Source organism: Patagioenas fasciata, chromosome 2 (assembly GCF_037038585.1).
Source record: "Patagioenas fasciata isolate bPatFas1 chromosome 2, bPatFas1.hap1, whole genome shotgun sequence".
Taxonomy (NCBI): domain Eukaryota; kingdom Metazoa; phylum Chordata; class Aves; order Columbiformes; family Columbidae; genus Patagioenas; species Patagioenas fasciata.
In genome coordinates this window covers 149,255,566-149,271,612 of record NC_092521.1, presented here as the reverse complement: position 1 = coordinate 149,271,612, position 16,047 = coordinate 149,255,566, and the positions used below count along the sequence as shown (strand labels likewise).

The following is a 16,047-nucleotide window of genomic DNA, read 5'->3' as shown; positions in this document are numbered from 1 at the left end:
GATACCAGGTTTGAACTGGATTTCCCTTGGATGCCATGGGATGCAGCCTTGTTGCAGCGCTGCTGTATTTTCAGGGTTCCTGATGTCTGTCTGAGGCTCTTCCTCACTCTGTGCCTGGTGTGTCCTTCAGTCCATTCAGCAGAACTCCTCTTATTAGCTTGAGCTAATAACAGCCTCAGTTGGCATTTGCCAGTAACTAATAATTTCAGAGGATAAAGTATTTGTCAGCAGTTTAGCTGGCAGGTGGAAATGGTCAAAGCAAGTTTGCCTAATATGGTGCTGGTGAAAAGAAGAAGTTAATCAAAATAAATTAAAAAAAAAAAAAAAAATCAAGTTACCAGTCGAGTTATCTCACAGCAGAGTTGGGTTTAATCTTAGTGCACAGTATATTGTGATGACAAGTTTCCGCATGTATACCATGATAAATGGATACTATTCTTTTATGGCAATGATTACATTATACATGCTGGCATTTATGTGACATTGTTGCATTTTTTTAGAATATTCAATCTTCTTGCCATGTTTTCATCTATTGTTTTCTCTGACAGCTGGAATAAGACCATGAAGTCAAGTGGCAGAGGGCGTAAGGGTCTGTGGCTGCTGAACTGCTTCTCTACTTCAATTTTCAAGTTAGATTTGCTTGCTATAGTTACTATTTTTCTGTTTCTATTTGGTGGTTTATTTCATCTCTAACATAAAAAAGCGAACACTTTGCACCAAAGTCTTTAAACTCTGCTTGAAAAATTGTAATTAGATATGTTGTGGGTGTAGATTAGCAATGTGCAAATCAACATGTCATATAATTGCCTGCTGCATATGTGCAAACGAGGTTTTTCACAGAGGCAAATGAACCTACAGATTGTCTTTGCTCTTCCCCATCTGAAAAATTAGCCTTGCATGCACTTCATGTTTTAAAGTAATAACTGATCTTAGTTTGGGATGGAAATAACCATCTTGAAACAATGACACTTCAGAAAAGTCTTTAGTGCTTTGTGCAGTTTATTATCTTTGACCAAAAAAAATCCACGTGAAAATCTTTTAAATTTAATTTTAAATGACAGATCAATACGTGTGAGTATTTGGTTTGATCCTTTGTACTCACCTATAGCTCTGGCCTTGCTGCTGTTTTCCTTCCTTCTCTAGTTTTTCTCTTCTGTGTTGAGTTGCCTTCTTTGTAATCTGAACACTTCTGGCTCTTTGTGCAGCTCTTTTACTGTATGATGTGTGGAGGAGCTGGAGGGGAGAACAATGGTAAACCATTAGCAAAAATTTCATAATTCATGTGTAATATTACAACCACTAAATTAACTGCTACTTAGTTATAATTCAGGGTGGCCTTGCCTTTATTTATTTATTTTTTAAAATGAGTTGCCATGTGCTTAACACTGCCATCCATTTACTGGTTTCCCTTTGCTTCATGGTAGCTTTTATTTGTCTAATTGTGTATATTTTAATAGCTAACATTTCCTATTTCTGTCTCATTTGATGCTGGTGCTACTAACAAAGAGAAAACTGAGACCAGATGGTTGCCAAACAGTGAAGCCACCTGGTATTCTAGCAATGCCAAATATATTTTCCCCTCCATTTTTCTTTAAAAAATTACTCTGACAGGTCCAGGATTTTTTGAGGATCCCAAGAATGTTTGCACGCAGCCAGACAAAGATCCTCTTAAGTTTATCTTTGCAATTCTCTTGCCTGCTGTTCTTCTCTCTCTCAGGTGACTCCATCTCAGTCTCTCTTTCCATTGTCCCACTCCTGTCCCCCATTTGAGCTCTCAGGTTTGCAGATCTTCCTCCACTGAGCTGTGGCTGAGGCTGTAGGTGAAGACATGGCCCTGCCCGTTGTTCCACTTGCTCCATCACCTCTGCAGCCACCAGTGCTGCTGGGGTGGGACAAGGAGCTCTCACTGTAAGCAAAATCCAACAGGGTGAACCTGCCAGGAGTCTTCCAGAAGCTTCTCCCCACCCCTTGGGCTATTACTAGTGTGTAGCAAACAAATAAAAAAACACGTTGCAGAACAGAGTGTTTTGAATGCAGCAACGTGTGGCTTCCCATCTGATGCCTTGTTGATCTGAGGGCCGAGTCTGAACCAAAGCTGTTGTCAGGGGTGTGACAGTGTGAGTTGGGAATGACATGATCACAGACTGGGGATGCAATAGTGCACACACAGGGTACAGTTTCCTCTGCATGGCAGGAGCTAACCAAAACCATTTTTTCTCCAGTATGAGCTGCATCTACGCTCTGCTCCCCATGCCAGTGCCGTATGCTGATATGAGCTGCACCATGTGCATGGTGACAGACGAGCTGTTCGAATGTGTGCTTTTCACACATTGCAAAAGTCTGGTGTAGGCAGTGCCTGTGTCACTATTGATACATCTTTGAGACAAGCAGTGCTAACACACCATATTGACACAGGTCTGGGTCAGGGAATGGAGTGAAACTCCTCACTTGGCTGCTGCTGTTCCTTCTCTGGCTCCTCTCCTTCTTTCCTCTGCCTTCGTAGCTGATTTCTTGGACCCTGCTGGTTTGTAGACCCCAAATAGGTTGAATGACACCGACATGAAACCCTGGGCACTGTGGCTCGGTGAGTGTAGGTGTTTCTCTGAACACCTGAGTTGAATCCTGGCAGAGAGAACGGCTGCCCCGATGTCAGCTCTCAGCAAATACCCAGATGACTGTGGTATCCAGTGGCTCTACTGCTAGCACACTGTGTTAGAATCTGTTCAAATTCAGCACAAAACCCCCAATATCTGCCTGAAAAGAGCTTATACTCCATCTGTAAGAGCCAGGAGAAGAGTGCAAACAGATGAGGAAATAAAAGAAATAGTAAGTTTAGTATTCAGCAGTGTAACAGCTGTCTGTAATGCTCTGTATATGATGGACCTGTATCTACTAATTTCTTATGATTCCTTTACTGCGCTGGGCTGTGACAGTGGTTGTGGCAGCACTGAACTTTCTTCTCAGAGCCCTCTGTCTTGTGCTGGGTGTATTGTATCTCTCTTTCTTTGTCCTCTTACAATATGTACTTTTTTTCCAGCATATTCTGCAAGTGTCAGAAGAGGCAGTCCTCCTTCATTTGGCAGGTTTTGGGCTTCACTATCGCTCTACCAATAATTACCTCACTGCTAGCATGGTCTCCCTAGATGGTCATGCAGAACAGTCCCCCTCAAGCACTGTCTCTAGTTGAAGCTGGGTATCTAGAGGTCCATGGTCCTCCTGGTTACAGTAGGTTGGGCACAATCCCATTACAGGGCACACAGACCAGTTCAGTAGCAGGAGATTTTTCAGGGAAAAGACGTCAGAATGGCTTCCCTTCGAAACTTCCCATCCTTTGGAAAATAGAAAATACTCCTTCATATCTTTCCAGCAGGCAAGACTTCTAATGTGTATTTAATCTTTGCAATGGGAAAATAACATAAAAACAAATGTTCTGATGGAAATAATGCCCATGAAGTGCCTGTCCAGACTTACTCCTCGTTGGCCTGTTTAAGCAAGAAGGCATAATGATTCAAATGTGCTTTACAGAGCCAGATGCATGGAGTAACAAGGATGTTGCTTCTTGGGGCTTTTATGTTGTAGAGACACAGTTTTGGTCTTCAAACTTATTTTCTGTATTATATTAGAACTAATTTTGCAGTATTTATATTTTCTCAAAATGTGTGAATGTGCACTGAAGCTGACAGGAGACCTGAGGATCAAACTTAGTGCTGTAACTGCATTTTCCCTCAGCAGAAAATATTAAAAATTGTCAAGGAAAAGGACAATAATTGTTTAGAATCTGAGAGGTTTGTATCTGATCTCTGTAATCCAAACAAGTATGTTGGAAAGCACCTTGGGTAATTGCCAGAAGTCGTGCCTTTTCCTATTATGCCAGCACGAGGGTCCTGTGGGCTTTAGACTAAATTCTCTGCAATTAATGAACATTTCAGTGCATTTGAATGCATCCTTTTTCAGCCTATTTGATTTGTGCAAGCTGGTTGTGTTACTTGCAGAAGCTGTATTTGCCTTCTGTGGAATATACATCCCTGCACATGTGCATTGAACAGAGCAGACCGAAATCCCTGTTGCATCTTACCTGTAGGATTTGATGTTTCCTGAGATATTAAAAAGGGGACAGCATGCTGGCTGAATGTAGGCTGAGTCTTCTCCCTTCCAGATAAGCAAATCTCTGAAAAATATGCAAACTCTTTAATATTTAAGAAAATTACCATCTTTCAGAATTTTTAAACATTGTGTTCCTGTCCTATTTCATTGCATACAAATAAAACATAGAGTTTGTATTATTAGTGTCAGACTCTCCCTATCATCACTCTCCCTCCCCTAAAATAAAAAGATTGTCTTGAGATGGATAAGTTCCTGCTCATTAGAGGTGAGAAAGAAAAATAAACAGTATTTAAAATTATTACAAAGTTATTTTCATCAGTTTTGCCAGTAGAAGGCTTCAGAGTAAGGGTAAAGCTCATCTGTGTAGATGTTTTCAAAATCTAAAAGCAGTCAGAAGGTAGGATGTATACAGATATAGGAATGTCATTCCTCTCTTTTATATGAGGCAATGACCAAACCAAATCCCAAGCCTGTGGCCTTTACTTCTTGGAACTAAAAAATAGTTGATTATACATTTTTAAAGGAAGTTTTGAAAATGCAGCACAGGATAGCATTTAAATAACAAAGATCCTTCTTTAAATTCCCACCCTTTCTCCACTAACTGCTGTTTAACAAAGGCAACAGTTTTCACAACTGGGGTGATTTGTAACTGTTCTCTTCTTTCTCTTCCCTCTCACACCTCCTGCTCATTGTCATTAGCTAACATTTCTGATAAGAAATGCAACGTACAGCTGATATTTCCAGATACCTGGTCTTCCTTTTCTGAAGCAGTGTGGTTTTTTGTTTTTGTTTTAAATTTATTTTTTTTAAGTTTTCAGTTCATTTCTGGAATAATATCTTTAACTTGTGGACTCCTTCCTTTCCAATTTTTTTCTGTGTATAAGCAGGCTGTGCTGCTACACCCCACTTTTTGCTCTGATCCTGGCCCAGCCAACTGTCACTTCTTAGCCTGCAGGGAACCTTCTGGTACTAACATTCCTGCCTTGTTTTTATTAGAAGGGCATCTCTCACAACATATCCCTTGCTGTTTGAAGCAGGAATTGTGTATTCGGGAGGAATGAATAATGGATATATTTAAAGGGTACCTTGCCCTTCTCGTTCCTTTGCACATCATAAATAACCACTCTTTTAGTTTAGTTTTACATATTGCTCTACAGACACAGTCTGAAAAAATCTGGTGATTCAGCTTTCAGTTTAACAAACGCTGTGCTATACGCAGCTGATGGTTTCTGTGTCTGACAACTGATCCTGCACCAAACACGATCCTGGCATCCATGTGTCACTCTAGAATTCTGCAGATTTAGAGAACTACTCACAAATATACTTTGAAGCAGCTCGTGAAAATACAGTATTACAGGAAATGTATGGACACCATGATGGGGAATGTATGGGCTCTAGATAGAGTTCATTTCACCTGGTTTTAGATGTCTTTTTAAGATATCTAGAGGTATTTTAAGTATTTTAAAGATGTATTTTTACATCTCAGGATTTTTTTAGATGTTTTAAATATCTTCAGAATGAGCTGAGTTGTTCCCTGGAAATGTCACTTTCTCTGCCCTCACTGTAAAAACAGGTTGGTTGATGAGGTTGTGTGTATGTGTCTGTAGAAGAGACATCTGCTTTTTGTCCAATGAAGCTGCTGTTTCTGGCCAGTTACCACCCTCTGAAGAGTTTGCTGGATTAATGGCTGTATTCAGGAATAAACTGAAATTACGCAAAATTTCCTATCCTAAAACTAATCTGCGGGTGCCAAACTGCAGGCATTAACTGGAAGTTGATTTTATGGACTTCCATGTTTTTTCCCCTTTTTACTTCTAGCTTTTAAAAAAGAAGTTCCTTCTGGAGCACTCAGAAGTAACCAAAAAATGGCAGACTAAGCAGTTGTAAGGAACTTCTTTAAGAGCACCTAAATGCAAATGATCCATTAACTCTGTGGAATAAGAGGTGGTGTGTCCTTATCAAGGATGTAGAGAAGAGAAACTGTAGGATAAGGAGAAATGAGGATAGTTGCTAATGTGAGTGGTATGTAAGGGGCCAGCTAAATGGCATCTGAATGACGGACATGAGACACCCCAAGTTTGCTAAGCTGTTAGCAGAAGCCAGAGGGTACAATTGCACTGTGCCCTCTTACTTTCTGTAATGCCTGTGTAGCTGCAGGTTTGTGTTGCTCAAATCTAGATTTTTGAGGTCCTTTTCCTTTACACTTTGTTCTGGGACACATTCTGGTTGTTCTTGGTTGGACTTGTTTCAACCCCTTCTGCTACAGCAGTGAATGTTCCCTGTTTTTTTGGCAGTTGTTCATGAAAGTTTTAGAGGTTCCACCCCCTGCCTTCCCCCCACCCTGCATGTCATGTGCTGACTTCTACTGCCTGTTAGAGTTTGTTTTGGTTACCTTTTGCTATATATGACTACAACTTGCACCCTTGGTCTGTATAACAATTTTTTGATGTCAGTTTTCTTTGCATCCCTTCTGGGGTCAATCTCCTTTACATCTCATGCTGTATTTTTTAGTTCAGTTTTTGGCTTGATTCTTAGTGTGACTTTTGTACGCTCTTTGGACCAATATGGCCCTTGTGTTATTTGACAGATTTATTAGGTAGCTTTTTGGGGGTTTTATTTGGGGGGTTTTTGCAGGGAGGCCAATTTTTCTTTTTTTCTTCTTCCTCAGAATTGCTGTTGTGACTTTTCTGTGGCTGTGCATTTTTGGGTTATATCTTTTTGGTACCCAGTAGGCAGATACATCTGAGCTCTGCTGGTACTATGAGCCGACTAAAGGCTGCATGGCCACGGTGTGCATGGTGCAGAGCACAAGCTAACATATCCTGCCTCTCAGCAGGACTTGCTAACTCAGTCTCGACGCCCTGGCCAACCAGCAGTTATGCATTTTCTGTCCACCTTGAAAAATAGGCAGGGCAAGCGCACACGTGCTTGTGATTTACTGTGTTCTTCCCTCAGAGTACACAGCTCAAGAGTTCATAATTTGCTTGGTGGTTGCCTGGCCATTCTCCTTTCCAATGGGGAGAACAGCAAGACAGTGACTGTGTATTAAATTCAGAACTGGAGTTAACACCATGTTCCAAGATTTAGAAAAACTACATATGAGGCATTTAATTTTTTTCTCACTCCTTACAGCTGATAATTATCTTTCTGTTTGGAGGAGTTTGCTGTCACTAATTTAATTTTAGAGGTTATTATTAAAAATTGTAGTAATTTATCAGGTTGTGTTTAGATTAAATGTATTGGTCTTTCATTTTCTGCCTGGAGATGTGATTTGGTAAAGGCAGATCTATTTCTGCTGTGGCAGAGTAAGAAATCCTTCATCTCCTCAGACTTCTGTTCCTTGGAGATAAACTAGTTCAAAAACATAATATACCAAGCAATGGGGAGTGGACAGAAGATCTGACAGTATTTCTCTGACATAAAGGTTGCAATTTTATCTCTCCTTAGCTGCACTTCTGCAGGCAGTGTGTTTACTGCTTGTAAAATGTTGTAAAGTTTGTTTCACAAATTAAATGGGTGATAATTGCTGGTGGAAGTGGGTGCAAAACAGCTGGATCTGCCACTGTCTCATTCTTTATGTAACCTTTTCTGTGTCTGCAGACTTCAGAGAACATTAGTGCTGTATTTTAACAGAAAATTATATGACTGACTTCCACTTTGCGTAATAGCAAAACAAGATACAAGGCGCTTAAGCAGTGTACTTGGTGGCATAAAAATAATTTATTGGGCAGAAGCACCTAAGCAGTTTCAGTGGAAATACCTATTGATGGAATGGAACCTGGGTGAGCATGTTGAAACAATATCAGATCACTCTCTCTTCACTTGTAATTTTACTTGGATCCCAGCTACTGTTCATGTGCTGTTGTGATATATCCAAACAGAGGACTCCATCTTTTTCTCATTGTGAAACTGTTGATCTCTCTCTGCCTCCAATTTCCTGTCCCTGCACATCCCGGGGTCTGGAACGCTTTTGCCTGTTCTTTTTCTGTGAGCCTCTGTCACCATTCTCAGTATAAAGAGACCACATTATAGAGACATTATCTCCAGAGTTACTATTTATACATTTTAATTTGCACCCATCCAACATTTTAATGTTTCTGACGTGGATTCCAAGATTTTTGATGGTTAGAAGTAGTTCCCTGGCAAAACTGCACAGGTCCTCAGGGAATTATAGTGCAGAGATTTGCAGATGGTTGGAGACTTGCTCAGACATACTCTACAGGGTAGCACAGGCAGACTTACCCAATGTTTGAGTGGTATGTACAGAAAGACAGTGTATGTAATGTTAGTGATGACACTTGAATCTTTTTACTCTGTATAGTTACAAATGTTTTTTGCAGTGTTGGAGTGTTGGCCTTTTCAGATTTAAAACATCTTGGAGAAACAGTCTTCTTTTAGAAAGTTTCAACTATTATGATGAATGCTTCAAGAGCTATGAGTTGTGAAAGTGGCTATTTTACAATAGTAAAAGGAAAAATTTCTGAAATACGACTGTGCATTCTAAAGACTATTTGAAAAAAATTGCCAAATGCAGTCTCAGGGGATTTTTGTTCTGTTTTGTTTTACTCCCTATATATATTTTTTTTCTTTTAATACAGATTCCTTTAGCTGCCTAAGAACAGTAGAACTAAAGGGATGAACTCTTTAACGCTGCAGTCGCTTTTTCCAGCAGCACTCATTCATCAGTGGTCTTTTAGGAGGCCAGAGGTCATTGATTTCCCTAAGGAATTCCCAGTTCATATAAAAATCTTGAGCATAGTTTAGTTTGCCCTTTGGGTCATTGTCAATTCCTGTATTTCAGATGACTGTTTAGATTTGCAGTGGACAACAGTTCTAATGGAGTGACAGTGGGAGAACCATGTTTTACTGCCATTAGGAGAAGCAATGATTGGATAGCTTGGGTACTGACTATTTTTGGGTCTTAGATGGGACTTAAATGTACCTCTAAAATGAGAAGGAGATGAATGGGATCTAGAGCTATGGGCACTTTTAGAAGACAAGTCTATGCAGTGAAGACTGAAACCTAGCTTTGTCAGACATGGGCTGCTAGGAGGAAAGTTAACTCCATCCCTGCCAGACCCGCTACACAGTTAAGTAATTAATTAAAGTGATATTTACAGCTCTTATACAAAATATTTTTTTTTACTGTAAATTGGTTTAAAGCAATTAAAATGCATGTTAACCTCTGCTTTTGTAGTAGCTTAAACTTTCCTGGATAAGATAGACTTGAATTTTGAAGTTATCTAAAATTGAACGTCAGTCATCACTTGTTTTCTTCCTTCTTCATTCCTATATATTCTTGATACTGAATAGGATTTTTTTAAAATCCCAGTTCTGAATGTTAGAGATCCTTCATAAGAGGGATTAGCCAACTAAAAGGAAGTCTTACTGAGTTTAGTCTGGAATTGTTCTTCATGGTTGATTTACCTGTAAACACTTTCTTTAGCTGTGTTGATAAAAACCTAATTTACAGAGTAAATTTTTACTCTGTCTTACCATTAAGTTTGTAAGAAGCAAGACAAATCAAGGCAAAATCAACAGGTGTAGGTGCTCTATGGAAGAAGCAGATCCAAAAAAAGACATCTTTGCCAAGATGTGCCTCCAGGACCTGTACTGTGGTAGAGGATTTTTTGTCAGTCTGTGAAAACCAGTGTATTAGCAGATGGTGACCTTTGGGAAGTAGTTGTGTGTGCTGGGCACAGAAGGAGCAGATGGCTCTGGGAATACCTCAGACACAACATACTGAAACAAATTCATGAATATTCAGGGTGTGGTAAAGACTGTCTATGAATATTCCTCTCGAGGCAAATGTGGTGTGGAGGGGTCCTATCCTCTTGTTCTACCCTTGCATACTCCTTGCTGGGCATCAGGCATCATGATGCCTCAGTCTGTGGGGCAGTGTCTCAAAGTAAGGGTATTTTGGGAGCAGATTTTTGGCATAGCTACCTGGTCTCTACAGGGAATTAGAGAAGGGACTGTACAGGAAACCAGTTTTGATCATTGCCTTAGCATTTGGGAATTTAGTATTTGCTTTGTAGTGGCTGAGTAAATTTTTGAGGATGGAAGAGTGTTTCTGAGGTCAGCTGTTTTCACAGCTTTCCATTGATGATAAGAGCATGAGTGTCCACCATGCTGAATTCTTGTTCTGCTTTTGTTGTTGTTCGGTGTTTTTGAACTCCTATGTTGTTTGTTCAACTGATACATGCTTCTGTTGTTGTGAATGAGTCTGGACTAAGGGTAGGTGCCAAAAAATCCGAGAGAATAATCAAGCTTTTAGGCTCCATTTATATTTTGAATGAGTTTTTCCCAGGAAAAAATAATATTGTTTTGCTAATATACAGAGTAAGATGGACCCTCTGTCCCTGGCTGCTTCTTGATGACCTTGTGAATGGATTTACACAATCCTGTCTTCAGGTCTCTCAAACGGATCTTGCTGATGCCATGAATCTGAGAAGTTTCATTTGTTAAAGATCTGTTGGATCAGTTAGTCCTTTCACTGTGGGTCTGTGCAGAAGAACTTCTCATGAAGTATTTTCACGTAAAACTTTTTCATTTGTGTTGATTCATTGCTGTTTTATTTCTAATGCTTATGCCACACATTGTTTTTCAAAGGATCAGTTTTGCAGGGCACTCACTGCTGAGGGTGCTCTGCATTTGTGAGGCTGCACTGAACTTTTGAGCCAAGAGGGAGGCATTATGAATCCACTGCCTGGGACTTTGGTAATGAGTTGCTAAAAAGCATCTTTGTAGGAAATGAACACATGTATGATTCAGTCATTAGGGGGTGTAGAGATTTCAATTTCAAAACTAAATTTCAAGGGTTCCAGTTCGTTGTGGTTTGAACTTGATGGGCTGCCAGATGCCCACCAAGCCATTCTCTCACTCCCTCTCCTCAGCAGGACAGAGGGAGAAAATACAATGAAAACTCCCTCATGAGTCAAGTTTGATGGGAAGAAAGCAAAAGCCACTCATGGAAGTGAAACAAGAAAAAAGAAGATTTATTCGTTACTCTCCATCAGCAGGCCATGTCCAGCCGCTTCCTGGGAAGGTGTGCCTCAGTCCACAAAGTGCTTGATTCAGAAAACAAATGCCTTAATACAGAATGCCCCCCTCCCCCTGAACTTTCGTTGTTGAGTGTGATGTTTTATGATATGGACTATGCATTTAGTCAGTTTGGCTCAGCTGTCCTGACTGTGTCCCCTCCCATGTCCCTGCCCACCCCCAGCCAACTGGCCTTTGAGTGAGCTTGGGAAGACATGGTTGATGCTGTGCAAGCACTGCTCAGCAGTAGCCAAACCACTGGTGTGCTACCAACACTGTTCTCCCTACAAATACAAAACACAGCATTGTATGGGCTGCTATGAGGAAAGTTAACTCCATCCTAGCCAGACCTGCTACGCAGTTAAGTAATTAATTAAAGTGATATTTACAGCTCTTATACAGAATATTTTTTTTACTGTAAATTGGTTTAAAGCAATTAAAATGCATGTTAATCTCTGATTTTGTATTAGCTTAAACTTTCCTGGGTAAGATAGACTTGAATTTTGAAGTTATCTAAAATTGAACGTCAGTCATCACTTGTTTTCTTCCTTCTTCATTCCTGTATATTCTTGATACTGAATAGGATTTTTTAAAATCCAAGTTCTGAATAACTGATGGCACCTTTATTATTTGACATTTTCTGGAAATGAAGGGATTTTGTTCTCTTTAACTTACAACAGCTAGTGGTTTTAGTGGGCTACACTTCGCTGAGCTGTGGTCTTCATGAAACATTACATTTCTTGGTGATTTTTGTAACTTAAATCTGCATTTTGAAGTTAGAAAATCCAGTAATGCATATGATAAGTCAGCTAATATTTTAAATAATTTATATTTTAATGATTTCAGAGTAGTTTCTCTAAAGGATATAGTTAAACTTAGGCTTGTGAAGTGATTTATTAATAGAGTGTAGGGTTCCTTTTTATCTGACTGAAGGGTTAAAATAACGTGAAGTTAAAACTATCTGGTTCCCTCTTCTGTTGTGTTTTTTAAGATTAATAAAGGTCATTGGAAGTTAATGGCTGGTACATTTGGAAGTAATATGCTCTTTTTAGCAACAGGTAATCTCTCTTATAGTCAAGGATGAGCCCATTTCCCATTGTAAGATGTTTTCACTTGCTTGTAATTCCACTAAACTTTAAGCAGTAAGGCTGAACAGTTCCATGTCAGCTCTCTACCTCAGGCTGAATTTGGAATTTTTATGCAAAAAACTCTGTATTTTCCAAGGCCGAGACTAGAACAGGCTTTGATTCCCTTACTTAAAATTCCTGACACTGGAAGAAAGTCTTTTGTGTTAGAAGTCCTTGGCCATGGAAGCCTGTCCAAATTTGGTAGTTCTGTGTTACTTAAAAAAAAGTTCACATGTACTCATAAGACATCTTTCTTAGCATCAGACAGTCCTGCAATATTGTGTTCACCCTGTTTGTTCAAGGAAGCCTCTGAGAGTCAATGGGGAGATGGGGAGCCTTTGGTAGAAGTAAAGGGAGGTAACAGGCAACAGAAAAAACATATTTGATAAAGATATTTGAAGAGACTTAGCAAGAAGCTGCGAAGAGGTGGACTAGACTAGTTTAGAAGCTCAGAAGGAGACAAAGTGATGCCTGATAGTAGTGGTAAAATGGAAAGAAAAGAGTTGAACTTGAGGAAGATGAACAAAAGGACATGGACCGCCAGTCCGTGCTTTCCTCAAAAGCCTGAGTTGAAGCGCTGTTTCCTTAGTCTCAGGGTGGTGCACAACAACATACTTGTGTGAAATCTGCAGTCATTCATGTATGAATTTCAGCTAGCCCTACAGGTGGAACACAGGAAAAATGGTTGTTGCTGTGGTTGTTTACTGCAGTGTCTTAAGGATTTGTATGATGGGCCTATGTATGAACTGTATACTGTGATTAACTATATACCCTGAAACTGCATTTGAAGAAAATCCAAATATTATGAATGTGCACATCAAGGATTAGGACAGGCAGGACAAATAGTATTCTATAGCCTTGTGAAACTTTATTTTTGTGATCTAGGGTAGTTTTTCCTGTTTATCACCGTCACAACATTAAGTGCTTGCTGGTGAAATAAACATAAGCCAGCCTTGAACTAAAGGGTTGATGCATAAGCTGGATGTTTGCTGGATATTAGTTGTATAAAGGAGAAGACTGCTTTTTGTGCTACTGCTCTCCCATGTGTTGCAAAATCTGGATGTGTGTAGTGAATAAAGCAAGGGATACAGGAAGTAAAAGGAAGTTGTTATGGATAAGGTGGTTGAATCCATCCATGGAGACATGGGTCCCAACTTTACTTTGCTACAGTTTTGTCTGTTGCTCGGAAGTGACTTAAAGTTTTGCAGATTTCATCATGTTCCTATATGTTGAAATTGAGATTCCTCAAGACTGATTTGCAGAAAAACTGAGTATTTGTACAAGTAACTTAAGTCCATAATTTGAACATATTCCAGTGTTGGGAATCTGAGAGTGAACATCCTGAGCCCCCTGCATGTTTTTTTCACCTCAGTTTGCAGGTTGCCCTAGAAGTGCGGAATATATGATTCCTACTTGCCAGGATGTGTTATGAATATGGATTAATGACTGTGATGAGAGCTATAAAAAAGCTCCTGAGGAAACTAATAACCCTACCTTGATGGTAGGGTTTGGATAGTCTGGACTGAAAAAAGGATGCAACCACATATGGAACAATCTCTGCTCTGTACAGAATAAAGCAGGGGGCCTGTCAGCGGCTAATATATGAGTACCTGATTAAAGACGACATCCTAATGCGTATGTGCAAGAGGGACAAATTAAGCTTGTATGGGCAGCCATTCTCTAACTTCTGAATGTTTGACTTTGCAATCTTCTGAATACTCTTTTCATGCAACATTTTTTAGACGTGTAATTTGTGTTTCAACTGGGGAGAAGAATGGTAGACTCATCATGAAGAGAAGCTGGAATGTGAAGCTGTGTATCAGAAGACTCCAGACTTAGACAAAGATGATTTTTTATGTGAAAATAAGTGCTTACTTGATGCTGTATTGGCATCTACAGTTCTGTGGTTACTGCTCTGAGAATGAAATGATTACAGAGTGGTCTTTCCATGGTTGCACCATGCATGGAGGTGAGCCCATGGCACCCCCGAGTGGGGATTGTTTGGGTAGTGGGGAATTTTGCCCAGTTCCTCCCTATCTCTGTTTGTGGAGGAAGGACGGATTCCCCTTTAAGAGCTCAAGTGCTTTGTTTACAGTAAAAAAAAAAAAAAAATATTGCTGCATTGCTAGGGGCACATTGCAGAAAATAAAAACAACCCTTTTCTTCTGTATTTTGTGTTCTATAGGTAAAATACAAAAGAGACTTTGAAGAAAGCAAAGGAAGAGGGTTCAGTATTGTCACCGACACGCCCGAGTTACAAAGACTGAAAAAGACTCAGGAACAAATCAGTAATGTATGTGACTGCTGCCTAAAGTGATTGTAGATGGAGAAATGGTGTGTCTAAGAAAAGGTGTGTTTGTTGGTGTTTCTGATGAAGTCTGTGAGAGTGAAGGATTTGATTTTGGTGACCGATTTGTGTATGGCAGGTTTTGAAGTGTGTGTAACTTTATACCATGGACTTGTACAGCACATTGGCAATGTGTGTTCACCTCTCCAGCTTTCAGCAAGTATGCTCAAAAGATTTTCTATACTTAAATGATTTCACACTTTCTGCTTTTTTAATAGACTTCCCAGCAACTAAGAATACTTTTATGACTTTTTATTCATATGTAAATTATATTAATTATATAAGCTATAAAGTTTTGTCTTTTTAGCAGGGGCTGTCAAAATTTGCATAACTGGCAAGATGGAGTTTTCTAGAAACAGATAAAATTTTGATACTGAGTTTTATAAGAAAATAGACACAAGACTAAGGTCTGCAAGGTGAGAAAGGAATTACAAAGTAGCAAAGTGCAACAATGTATTTCATTAGCTTAGAGTTTGAATGCGGAATGCTTTCAGAAGTAGGATTCTTTAAAATGGGACTTTTCCTGACTTACGTTTTCACTAGCAAAGTTATTTACTTATATTGTATTCCCTTGTAGCATGTTTAACTCACTGCGTTGTGTAATATTGGGTGATATGCAGTGCAAGTTCTGATATGTCTGAAATAGGTAAGAGCTAGTGTGTGCTAGAAATGATACAGAATCTATGATTAGCTTGTCCTGGCTTCCCTCCTGGTCATTCTGCTGTGAGAATTTGTCTCCATAGATTAGTTTGTGAAGTGTAAAAAAAATACTGGGGATAACAAATTTCTGGTTTGTGAGAGGGAAAGATGAATTCTTCAGAGTAGCAAAAAGCACGGCCATTAAGACTTCCATTTGGGATCTGGGAAGCTTCAGTGAGTCCCTGGCTTTAATCAACTGCATTTTTTATTCAGACCAGTAACTTAAATTAGGTCCTCTCATGACCTACATAGCTTCCTCGAGCAAGAGTGATTCTTTTGTGTGGGGCAGTTCTGGAACGCATCAGGGAGATGAAACGCGCAATGCTCTGATGAATACTGAGTTCCTTGCTGAGATCTGCTGTGTCAGGAGAGGTGGAGGGGAGCACCCTACAGCAGGTTCATGGAACTCAGTGCTGGGTATGGCATGCCAAGAAATTTAATCAGATTTCCTGAGCCCAGTACCCTCAACACCAGAATGCAGGGTAGTAGCTCACATGCTCTTTTTCTCTGTCTTATTCAAAGCGTATTGGATTTTCTGTTATGGAAAGCGGAGAAATAAAAGCGAACAAGAAGTTTTGTGAGACAAAAAAGAGATTTTTCTTCCCAGCTCTGTTGAGTGGGACAAGGGCAATTATCTTCTAGCAGAAGACCTTGTTGCACTATTTATGGTACTATCTGTCTCCTGAACCAAATGTATCTACCTGCCTTTTCAGATGTAGAAATATCCTT

The 16,047-nt window shown here is 39.7% G+C and overlaps 1 protein-coding gene across 2 annotated transcripts in view; it reads left to right on the top strand.

Annotated features, from left to right (window-relative positions):
• Positions 1-16,047, top strand: part of NEBL (nebulette) — a 255,004-nt gene that overhangs the window by 98,635 nt on the left and 140,322 nt on the right. For both annotated transcript variants that reach the window (XM_065832832.2, XM_065832831.2), the window contains exon 4: positions 14,458-14,565. In XM_065832832.2, coding sequence (XP_065688904.1) covers positions 14,458-14,565 — 108 coding nt within the window. The remainder of the gene's footprint in view (positions 1-14,457; positions 14,566-16,047) is intronic.